The 13,038-nt window shown below is 37.2% G+C and overlaps 1 protein-coding gene across 1 annotated transcript; it reads right to left on the bottom strand.

Moving 5' to 3' along the window:
• Nucleotides 1-6,471: 6,471 nt before the first annotated feature.
• LOC110896928 (short-chain dehydrogenase ptmH) lies at nt 6,472-7,447 on the bottom strand. The gene has a single exon (XM_022143945.2). The coding sequence runs from the start codon at nt 7,445-7,447 to the stop codon at nt 6,605-6,607; it is 843 nt and encodes a 280-aa protein (XP_021999637.1). The 3' UTR covers nt 6,472-6,604.
• Nucleotides 7,448-13,038: the final 5,591 nt, after the last annotated feature.

Genomic DNA, 13,038 nt, shown 5'->3' with positions numbered 1-13,038 from the left:
TACCATCCACAGACGGACGGTCAAAGTGAGCGTACTATCCAAACGCTAGAAGACATGCTTCGTGCATGTGCGATCGATTTAGGTGGTAACTGGGATAAAAACCTGCCCCTGATCGAATTCTCCTACAATAATAGCTACCACACCAGCATAAAGGCTGCGCCTTTTGAGGCATTATATGGTAGGAAATGTAGATCGCCTGTTTGTTGGGCGGAAGTAGGAGAGGTCCAATTATCAGGACCAGAGATTGTTTTCCAGACAACGGACAAGATTGTCCAGATCCGGGAACGTCTCAAGGCTGCCCGCGATAGGCAGAAGAGCTACGCTGATCCAAAGCGTAAGGATTTTCACTTCGAAGTGGGTGAAAAGGTATTACTTAAGGTGTCACCCTGGAAGGGAGTGATGCGTTTCGGCAAGAAGGGCAAGCTGAGTCCGAGATACATAGGGCCTTTTGAGGTCATTGAACGAGTCGGATCAGTTGCCTATAAACTGAACTTGCCTGAAGAGCTCAATGGAATTCACAATGTGTTCCACATCTGCAATCTCAAAAAGTGCTTCGCCGACGAGTCGTTGGTGATTCCACACACAGATGTGCATATAGATGAGAGCTTAAAGTTTATAGAAAAACCCTTGTCGATTGAAGATCGACAGGTGAAGAAGCTTCGCAGAAAGCACGTACCGATTGTAAAAGTCAAATGGGATGCTCGTAGAGGTCCTGAATATACGTGGGAAGTCGAAGCTACAATGAAAGAAAAATACCCCTATTTATTTGAGTAAATCTCGGGTCGAGATTTATTTTAAGGGGGTGAGGATGTAACACCTCGAATTTTTGTGTCCAATGATGTGTTAACACGTGTCATTTGTTTACACGTGGCATCTATAATAAATAAAGGACTAATTTTGACAAACCCTGAAAGTATATAAATTCGAGGGTTATAAATGTCAACAAGGGTTAATATACTGTAGAGTATCCCTAAATAATGCTTAAACCTTCAAACGAATAAATTATAGATCGTACAAAAACAAAACGCGGAAGAAAGTGAGAGATTACAAACTACAGGGGTTAACTGTGTCAACATGTTTAATAATACCTCTGAGTGACCCTTTAACGTTCCAAAGACTTTGTAACAGTATTATACCCTCACTAAAATAATATATAAGAATTCCGCGAAGTTTCGATATGAAACGAGAAAGTTACGATCGAATTCGTAGAAGAAGGGTTAAAAGCGTCAACAGTGAAAGTTAAGGCTTTCCAATATAATTAATAAATAAACCGGGGACTTAATAATGCGGGTAAATAACACGAGGCCCCTATCGGTAAATAACCGAGGGCCAAACCGCAAAGTTACCCCTTCAAAACCGAAAGGTCAGGTAAATCATTACGAAAGATTTCGTTATTAATTACCGGATTCTGATAATCATGACAAAAGAATTAAAAAATCAGAAAAATAAGCCTCTCGCGACCCGCGTTAAATAACCGGTTAAGTGTAGGCGGGCCGCGAGCCTCCTGTAAATTCGTTTCTGACATTAAGATTTAGGCGACCCGCGTTAAAGGGAGCCTGAATCTCCATGCGGGCCGCATTAGACGCCCAGATGCAGAAAGTTGATGTTTTCTTGACTTTTGAGCATAGTGAACGATCAACCCCAATAAATGAGGTATGGGAGCCCCCTACTCGACCCATATCACTCAGGGGACATCTACTTACCATCATGGCCAGTATAGGTTGTTATTTAGTGAACTAGAAGGCTTAGTTTCACTATAAATAGCATGCTTGGCTCATAACATACACACAACACAAAAACACACTATCTGATCATTCTAAGAAGCTCCAAGCATTCTTCTCTGCTCCATATTCAAGTACTAACTTCTGTAAGTTACCTTGATCATCCATTTTTCAGTTTATGCTTAGTTTTTAGCTAAAAACCAAACCGTCGTAACTACGGTTTGACTTTACAATAAATCAGTAATGGTTCAGTCTTATGACGAATCAAAAGTGGTTATGAGTTGGTATTTACGTGGGTAATAAACCTCTGAAATGGTTCCCCCTGATCACCACTCTAACTATGTCAAATGTCGAGTCAAACGTGCGGTTAAAAAGTCAACAGAAAGCTATTTTAGCGATTTATGCATAATCTGTAATGTATATGTTATGGAACCTGTTTTGACAATCATAAAACATGATAATAAGTGTATAAACCTGTTTGCGCTCGTTTGAATCGATCATTTACTATATAGAACCGGTTCGGAGCCGAATGTCGCAAAAGTTTGACTTTTGCTTTGACTTCAGTTCTGACCCGTTTTAGTGAGGTATAAATATACCTTGGGACTCTCTTAGGACCAGGTCACATGTTGGTATACGCCTCTGTGGTCGGTTCATGAGTTATCCGAGTCTTTTACGTATTTCCGTCATTCGCCTAAAAGTTGACCGTAACGGCCTTTTAAAATTAAAACGAGTATTTCGGACACGTGAACGGACCAAAACCTTGCTTGTTAAATTATAAGCATGTCCTTAAAGTTTCACGTCAATCCGAGGTCTAGAATGAGAGTTAGGCTAAAAGGCGCACTTTTAAGAAAGTTTTGTAATTAACGGCGCAATTAGCATAACGCCCATCTAACCCAAGTTTTCGTCACCAAAACTTTTACCCACTGTGGTAAAATAATATTTTGGGAATTTTAAAGATTTTTAATAATTTTTACCTTGCTCATAACCTGCGGTTATGGCTACGGTTCGGTAAATACCGAATATGCCCTTTTTGGCCAAAACGGGAGTTCTACAAGGTCTTTTGACCCGATTCCAGTTGCTACTGGTTTTAAATAATAAATAAAGTATTTTAAGCTTTATAAGCTGTTCGGGAAACTCAGATTTCCTGTAGAACTCGAAAAGCTTTTTTAAAGTCTTTAAAATGACCGAAAAGCCCCTACGGGGCATAATATTAACTCAAACTCGTTACGGGCATTACGGAAGGTATCCTACTGATACCAAAATATTTTTAAGGCATATTGACTTAGGAAATAAGCGTAGGACTCTTATGATTAACCATTTCGCCTATTTGCGCACACGGTACGGCCCATGGAACTAGTTTTCGTGCAATAGCCGATATGGGTCAAATTATATTATTTGAACCCCAAAATCCAGAGTATGAACTATAAACCCATATAAAACAAGTCACTGAACTTGTTGGGTCCAAATCATACTCCATTCTCGGTTTTCGCCTTTTCGTGCGAATTAACCATATCTATATATCGGAATCAACCGGTTTAAGCTACGGCTAATACAAGGACCGTTAGGATTCTAAGAGGTTAATTAAAACCTTCGTTCCAGATTAGGAGCCCCAGTAAAAGCTATCGGTGACTTGATCTAAATTAAGGATTAATACTTGCAAAGGTAAATACTTTAACTTATTTCCCCTATATGGGCTTGGGTTACGGTATATTAATACCGCTTGATTGAGCATTATATAATTCCATCGCTTAGGTGGTTAATTGATTAAATATGATCGGCTCATTTAAACAGTTTTGTTGCTTATAAGCCTTTGGGGGGTTTAATGACCGTTGTCCCGGATATCCTTGGCATCATTTTACGAAATGGCCACGACCATCGACATCCCGGTGTAGGCGTACACCCGGTATAAAGTGTCGACATTAAAATTAAAAGACGTAGTCGTTGGTTTTTATACTACGGTTTTACGCAAACGTGGTGTGTCTATAAATCTTTAACCCGGCACGACCCGGGCTACTGAACGCATAAAAGAACATGTAAAACGTTCACAAGATCATTATGAATTTTCCCAAGTTATAAAAGAGTTTGTGCCTTGTGCATTCAAATCAATTTTAATAAACATTTTCAAATGTGTCAGTTGAATGTATTTACCAGTGTAAACTGACGTATTTTCCCCAAAAAGATTAAGTGCAGGTACCTAAACGTAATTGGCTGGTATTAGCTCCCTAGCGTCGGGATAAGCCTCGCAAGCTTGATTGCAGTATCTAATGGAACAATACTTTACTTTTATTTACGATCCACTGTGGATATATCCAACCCCTGTAATACATTTTGATATTACAATCAGAGGTTGAAATTTATATATTTATCTTATGCTTTCGCTGTGCATTATATAATTGTGTGGTTTGACTATATTGTTGCCAACATCGTCACGGTAATCCCCCACCGGGCCCACCGGTGAGACACGTGGAAATAGGGGTGTGACACAATGTGTCTTACCGGTGAGTTTACTAGTATTTCTGACGCAACGCTATCATTAATGCATAAAGCAAATTTCTTGTAGTATAAAACGTGCATGAATTCACAAGTATATCATGTAATCAAACAATGTTGACATTTAAGCACATAATTGCAGTCATTAAATAATAATTAAAGTGTACGGAAATTACCGGTTTGGTGCCAGTTGTCATACTAGAAGACATAGCTAAGTATTCATCATATTCGTCAGGAGTTTTATCGGTTGTAAGTTGACGAACAACGGATTTGTATCGTCGTGAAACTCATTTTTCCCCTAGCTTCATAGCCTACTTGAAACCATTCAAATTCAGCTTCAATATCTCACATAATCTTTAAAAATAATTCTTTCGACATACGAAACCGCACTTTAAACGAATCGGCATTATACTTTGAGTTTTCAACAAAGTCCAAAGTAATTCATTATACTTTGAGTTTAATACCTTTGGTGGCCTCGATCCTGACGCTGTGCGACTTTTGAATCGGGTTCAAAAAGTCGTTAATAGTAATTCTTCGTCGCTAAAGATTTCAAACTTTGTATTTAGTAGAATTGGTTTTTCTATTCAAAAGGGGGTGGCGGCGCAACTTGTTGCCCGACTACCTGCCATTGCTTTGTAATTGCCTTTTTCGTGTGGAATGATATTCTAATTTTGTTTTAAAAAAAAATCATTAGAACTTCATTATCCCCTTCCCAATTGTGACGCACAATTTTTTTTCTTTGATCTTCCCGTATCTTCAAGCTCCGCGAGCTCAGACCTTTTTTCAAAAAAAAAAAAAAAATCAAAACACAACCCGAAGAGTCTGACGAACTAGATGAGGTGGGCGGAAATGTACTTGGGTACTCTATATCCGCCATAGCTATTATTAGAAAACTATAAGAAGTAGAGAATCAGTGTCGGATCTGGAAAATCTTTATAGGGGCAACATTTCATATAAAAAGGGTTAACGAAATCGAAAAAACCGCCATTTTTTCCAAAATTTATGCTACCGTCGAAATGGCAAGGGGTAGTGGAGGCTATCCCTAGTAACATGCTAGGTCTGCCCATATAAAGAATAGTAGTGGATTTTTATAGTAGAGAGGTAAATCGGAATGTATAAAATGGGTAAATGTTAGCTGTAGTTAAAGGTTAATTTTTTATAAGTGTACCCCCTTAAATATAGTGGTTGCCACCGCTATATTCTCAAACAACCACCAACATCACCACGCGATTAACATCACGTATCCCACCTCCATCACTCGTGACGGCTCCACATCACGCTCCCACCCCGAGCATCCTAAAGCAATTATTATTATGTTATTTCCAAAACTATAATAGAATAATAATTACTTCACTGTAATTACTTCACTTCGCTATTAGTTACTTTAGTTATTTCATCAATTTGCATGTTAAAAATTATTTGTATTTGATTTAACTTCCCTAAAAGGCAATAGATATAGTTTGTTTCTTTGCTACATGCTTTCATAAAATATAATACACAACATTATTGTTTAGTTCTTTTTCTCATTCCTTTGTGTGCTTTAAGCGAGTCATCTCATTGTTCCCTTCTCAATTATTCAATCTATCTTTGGTTCTTTTTACCATACAAGGGCCATTTTGCCTCCATCACTTGACCTCTACTCTCATCTCACCCTCAATTATCATACCCTTGTAATAATAAAGTTTATAAAGTCTTTTTGACTCTTCTTATCAAACCAGACACCTTAAAATAGCTTTAAATATTAACAATAATAGATAAACACCTATGAACATTTTTTCTCATGGTTTATTTGATGTTGTCTAGAGCATAGTTGTTAATAGCGAATAACGACAAGGCACCTATATGCTACATAGCGAATAACGACAAATAGCGACCGTTATTTTATATATAGCGATACACTAGAAAAAGAATTTTAAAATTTTTTATATGTATATTATATCAAAATAACTTGGTATATATGCTATTTTACATGGATATTTAACAAAATTCTATAAATCCAACTATTTTATAGCTATATCTAATTGCTATTTACATAAAAAAAAACTAACTGTTGCTATTCACGCTATTGGTTGCTATGACACAAATAGCGACACTTGGTCGCTTCGCTACACAGCGCGCTATAGTGGTTGCTATAGCCGCTATTGACAACTATGGTCTAGACATCGCTGAAATCTATTTTGAAGTTGAAAAAAAAAATCAAAACGTACTCAACTACCATACTTTAATTTTGTGTCTCCTAACTTCTGATTCAAAGTACAAGAATTTATAAATTCTGCAAGAAACACTAATGTTGTTTAACAAGATGGTACACAGGCAAAAGCACCCATTTATGTTATAACATTAAACACCCATAAAACATGAAATACAACATTAACATTTAAACATCAAAATGATCATACAATCTTCTTGTCTAGGTTGAACCGTTTTGTGAAAAACAGATCTCTAACCCAAAGCGGGGTGACCGAAAGGAACGCGAATAGAGATGTCATATGACCAAACACTATTTGCTTAGGCGGTTTTGGGCTCAAAACTTTTTTTGCAATATGACGCGCAAATAACGTTGCATCAGTGGATTTACCAACTTGCGAAGCTCTAGCGCGCTCGGCTATCTCTTTGCTAAAATCTTTGTAAAGTTCCCAATTATAATTCGATAACTGCCCCGCGTTGTGGCTCCCTAAATTTGATCTTATAGCCCCGGGTATTACCAAAACTACATTAATTCCAAAGGGTTTTAGTTCCAACCGAAGCGTGTGGGATATTGCGTGAACCGCGGCTTTGGTAGAACAATATGATCCGGCCCAAGGCGTGGGAGCTTTCCCAACCACACTCCCAAGATTGACTATGACCCCGCTTTTTCGTGAAGCCATTGATGGCACTACTTGTTGCACCATTCTAAGTTGTCCCAATGTGTTGATCTCATAGGCCCTTTTGATCTCATTCAAAGAGAGCTCGGCTAGTGGGCCAGTGCTTCCTATCCCAGCGTTATTGATCAACACATCTATCCGGCCATGATTGGATATTACTCTCTTCACGGCCGATGAAACACTTTCATCCGATAAAACATCAAGCTCTAACGTCTCGATTTGGTCTTCGTGTAATTCAGCTAAGTCATCCATCCGTTGTGGTATATCAGACGCGATCACGTGGCAGTTTTGCAACGCAAACGCCTTGCAGTATTCATAGCCAATTCCGCCTTTAGCACAACCCGTAACCAAAACAACCTTCCTGTCACTCATGATTGTGTTTTGTTCATTTCTATGCATCATAATCTATTTATAGTAAGAGTCTTGTTATCTCCGTATTTTAGGGATTTGTTTAATCTTGGAATTTATAAAGAATATGCTTTGATTAGTTTAAGATTGCAGGCCAAAGAATATGTAAAACACTAAAATCCATTGACGTGGTATGTTTTGTATTTATTTGACCAGGTGTATAACAAAGGTGAACTTATTTTTAGTTGCATGTGTTAAAGAGTAAAGATATAAGGGGGGTGGGGTGGTCAGTGGCGGACCCATGAATTTTTTGCTGGGGGTGCGGAATATTTTTAAGATTTTAGGCCTCTAGTTATATAAAAAAATTGGTTCATAGCGGGTCGGATCAGGTAAGATAAAATAACATCAAAATAAAATTTATATAATCATCAAAAACACGTCAAACTTATTATAAACATATTTAAAATTGTGCCATACATGTTTTTATTTTTTGAAATCTATCCAAAACATCATCTAGAGATACTAAACACTGCATAAGTTCATTACATTCTTACTCATGGTTCCTACCACATATAAATCGCTTAATAAGTTCATAAAACAACACTAAACACTTAAACAAAATAAACAGTCATGTTCAACCATAGTCCATAATTTTCAAGTTTATTTTCAAACATTCAAGCCCTAGTATTAAATGTTGATTACTTATAACTAATAATTTGAACAAACAAAGCTTTAAATAAAACAACAAAATCATTAAACTACAAGTCTAGAACAACAACAAAAAAACATCAAAAAACATAAAAAGATCAAACCCTTATACGTCTATATTTTCTCATAATCATCACATAAAACAAAAGAAAAACAATAAAGAAACCATAGTAGTTCAATATCGGAATTCTAGCGTAATATGGGTCGGTCTTGCTGGAATTTTGGTTTTTCCAGCAAAAAAAGTCGTCCAGTCGTGAGCAGTGGCGTCAAGTCGCTGGGAGTTTATTTGGGGAGGGATTTGGAATTGGAATGGGTGGATGGGTTTGGGTTATTTTATTTAGTTCAAATTTCTTTAGTTTGGGTTTGAGTTTGGGCTTGGGCTTGGGTGAATAAAAATAGATTGTAGATTGGGCTTTGATTGGGTTAAGTAATTAAGTGAATAAGTGGTTAAAAAATAATTATATAAATTGTGGTATATACTTATATATTACAAAATAACTTGTGTTTAATTTTTTTATAAATTCATAATATTTTTTTTTTCTAAGTGGAGCGGTTGAAAAATTTCAAGGGGTGCGGGTGAAAATTTTCAAGGGGTGCGGTCCAAATTTCCGACGAAAAATAACACTAAAAATTATTTTTTCAAGGGGTGCGCCCGCCCACCCTAAGCTTGGGGTGGGTACGCCCTTGGGGGTGGTCACTAGTGATAGAATTCTATCACTCACAAGCATCCAATCAACTCCTGCCATGTCATCAGCCACTATTCTATCACTCACATCCTTTTTTAGTGGCAATGGTCATCACTCACAACACCTAACGATAAACCCCCACACCCCCTCACATCCATCATTTTTCACGCGTTATAAAAATAACGGAAAACCATCACGTTGAACCTATCACTCGTGAATGTTTTGGTGGCGGTGGACATTTTGAAACTTCCACGCGTTATGGAGTTTTATCACGGAAGTTCAACGATGCGCCCCCATTGGCCTAAGAAATGTTGGTAGTGGTACTATGTATGTGTTGTGAAATACTTAAAGACCCATTGGGAATAACTAAGTGAAATTCAGGTGAGATTTTGGGAACATAAAGATCCAAACAAAATCTAATGGAACATAATAGAGTACAAAAATATCCAATGGGCAAACATATGTCAAGAGAGGGGGGGGGGGGGGGGGGTTAAGGGAGACTTATGCTCATGGGTTTTCATTTAAGTTTCTGATGACTGAGCTAATTCTGCAACTCTCTAATGGCAGATGATGGACAGAGAGAATCTCAACTTAAAATGAATATGACATCACTCACAGGCCTCAAGGCCTATGCATGACATTTCACAAGAGAGAAGAAAGAACATGACTTTGCTAAATATCTTTTACTTTAATTAGTAATGAGGTGATATATGTATGTATAGATGGATATTAGGGCTGTAAACGAGCCGAGTCGAGCCGAGCTAGACCCAGCTCGAGCTCGGCTCGAACTCGATTCGAGCTGGCTCGGCTCGAGCTCGAATTTCAAATCGAGCTGAGATTTGAGGCTCGAGCTCGGCTCGATTAGACTTCGAGCTAGCTCGGCTCGGCTCGATCTAGCTCGAACTAACAAAGATCTGCAAAATTTATTACTTAAAAAGCCCTTAAAAATGAATTTCTTCATAGTCTAAGGGCCATAATTGTCATTTAATTTAACCATATGGCTAAATATGCAAGTATAAATAGTTTATTCACTTTCTCCTAGTCTTTACCTTCTTTTATAGGGGAGATACACCCTTAGTTTTTGTTTTCTAAGCGATATTGGACAAAAAAATGAAGGATGTAAACCTTATCGAGCCAGCTCACGAGCTCACGAGCCGAGCCAGACCAAGCACGAGCTCGGCTCGTTTATAGATCGAGCCGAGCCGAGCTGACTCGTTTACAACCGAGCCAATTTCGAGCCGAGCTTTCTTGGAGCTTTTTTCGAGCGAGTTTCGAGCGAGCTGCGAGCTACGAGTTTTTTGAACACCCCAAATGGATATATATAGAGAGAGAGAGACCCTATAATGTATCTTAGTGCAAACAGAGAAAAACTCCAAGAAAATACAATTTTTACTAGCTTCTATATATATAATTTAACATAAAACAAGTAGAATCTTGAAAATCTAGACAGTTAGATACTAGATTTTAAATATAATAGGACAGATAACCAAGGGATAGTGAAGTACCTAAATTCCTAGGACCCCTCTAGGTATAGGGCCAGAAACAAAGGGAAAGAAAGAAAAAATGTTGAAGCATTGAATTCAATACACATCATCTAAAAAAGTGGTTGGTTGGTAGGGTAAATGAATTGAAGGTGCCTTTCATGTCTGTTTACTGTTAACACAATTTTGGCCTTGGAAATATGGCTTCATTTTGCTTTGCTTTATTACCACTTCTTTTAGACTAAAAGAAAAGGCCAAACAAATTTTGCCTCTCAAGAATTTGGTGGAAAAGGACATCAAATCAAATAGAATTTAAGTTCATTTGGTCTAATCAATCTACAAATTTAGTAACTTCTTATGATTACAAATATCTTTTCTAGTGGTAAATCACAACCCAAGTGAACAAACTAAAAATCAAGGTGTAAAATTTTGAAAAGAGACTGACTTGGTTAACATAATGCATGTACATATATAACATGAATGTAAACTAAAAATTGAATAATGGAATATAGTTCGGTCTTGATCGTCTAGAAGGGAAACTAAAACAATAAACACAAAAACCAGTCATTTCATCTCTATTTGAGTCATGGTACTTCGTGAGCTTTGAAATGTGTCCCCCCTTGGGCTATAAAAGTATGTAAAGATTATAATTCTTGATGTGGGTATAAAAACAAGTGAATGTATTAGGGACAATAGATGCATTTAGCACACATAGCAGGAAAAAGAAATCGAGTAGGTTCATATTATAGTATAGCAATTATTTTAAAGATAAGTGTCATGAAAGCAGGCCGAAAGCTGACATGTGTAGTGAAGGCCCATATCCTCTTTTGGGCCTTTGGGGGGCTTGACTCTTTGATGGCAGATAAAGTATAAGAGGCCCAATTAATTAATTACTATGCATCTAATAGTATAAATTAGAGGCGCACATAATCGGGTATGTTAATACCCGGGTACGGGTTTTTCGAGTGATGGAAATACCTGTTCATGTCCGGGTGTTTGGTCAGAAAAATAATACCTGATGTAACCGGTTCTGGGTTGGGTTCGGGTCCGGGTACCATATATCCGGTATAGAAAACCCTATTTTCAGGTTCGAGTATTGTAATACTCTATACGGGTAGGAAAACCCGGTTTCGTAGATGTGTTTTTTTATACATTTTTTTTTTGTTTTCTATTGATTTCCAACTTCATTTTTTTTTGGTAAAGAAACTTTAAAATTAATAACATAAAACTTTGAATATATTTGAAACTTAGAAATATTACAAGATTACATATTATAAAAGTGCATCATAACCGGGTATTGGAAAACCTGGTGCAGGTATTGTAAAACCCGGTTAGGGCATAGGAAAAAAACTGGGTACGAATTGCCCGATAGCACTTTTAACTTTCGATTTGTATCACACCACTCCCAACTTTCAATTTATTTGCCAATAGCACTCCCAAACTAACCTAACATTAACCCAGTTTGCTGACATCAGCTGCCAGCAAAGTCAGATGCCACGTCATCAAAAAGCCAAGTCAAACGCCACATCACTAAAAAATTACATGTCAGACGCCACGTCATCACACAAGTGCCACATCAGTAAAAAACTAACTGGGTTAGAATTCAGATAGTTTGGGGTGTTATCGACCAATAAGTTGAAAGTTGGGATTGGTGTGGTAAAAATAGTTGGAAGTGCTATCGACCAATATGTGAACATTAAGGTTATTTAAATCCAATATCCCATTAATCAATAACACAATCAAATTAAAGAGCAAGTATAATAAATCCATAAATTGATATCAGAGCTTTGTTCTTGAATTGTTTTATTGATCAAGTGCATCTACCAACAAACCACGAAGATTGATTTGGTATTAGTTTTTGACATGGAAAGAAGGATGATGCACTTTCTCAACATCTATATCGTCAAGTTATAGAATCAATTGATTGATCAAGATGATCTACCAATAAACCACGAAGATTGATTTGGTACTAGCAGGGCCGTTCCAACGTTTTTGTAGACTCTAAGCGGACTACGAAGTGGAGGCCCTTTTACATAACAAACAAAGATTAATACAAAAATTAGCCGCAGTTAACCTATGTTAAGTAATTAGCCCTAATTTTGCCCATAAATTCTCCTCAGAACCCAGCGGACCCGACGACATGAGTGATTACTGTTAGTTATAGCTGATAACCTATAAAATCGAAAGAGTAGGTTGCGATAAGAAGTGGGAACGATGACTGCGGTTCAATTTTAGGGATGTTAGGCGCTAATTCGCTGAATTCGGATGAGGTCGAGTGGTTGCTATAGACTGTAGTTATGTCTGTGGTTTAATTTCGAAACTGGGTCTTGAATGTGGGCCTTTTTTCCTAAACAATTTTTGTCTTTGCAACTTTATTAAAAAAAAACATGGTTTAGTTTTGCTTTTATTTGGGACTGATATATATACTACATATAAAACTTTACTAAAAATTGGAGACCCTTGATTTTGATAGCTCTAGGCCCGTGCCTAAATTGGTAAGCCTAACTGGCTGGCCCTGAGTATTAGTTTTGTATGATGCATTTTCTCAACAATATGACATCCAGATATAAAATCAATTGTTTGATTTGTTGATCTATTAACAAACCACGAAGATTAATTTGGTATTAGTTTTTGAGGTGGAAGAGAAATATGCTGCACTTTCTCAATATCTATAACGTTTAATACGGTTTGAATAAATCTTATATACCATGTGTTCTCTTATTTTCCAAATTAAATAGGA

The sequence above is a fragment of the Helianthus annuus genome, chromosome 12 (genome assembly GCF_002127325.2).
Source record: "Helianthus annuus cultivar XRQ/B chromosome 12, HanXRQr2.0-SUNRISE, whole genome shotgun sequence".
In the NCBI taxonomy this organism is placed as follows: domain Eukaryota; kingdom Viridiplantae; phylum Streptophyta; class Magnoliopsida; order Asterales; family Asteraceae; genus Helianthus; species Helianthus annuus.
This window is presented reverse-complemented; position numbering and strand designations above follow the sequence as displayed.

Excerpts from the sequence above, each read along its gene's own strand:
- LOC110896928 (XM_022143945.2), bottom strand. The coding sequence starts at position 7,447 with ATGAGTGACAGGAAGGTTGTTTTGGTTACGGGTTGTGCTAAAGGCGGA.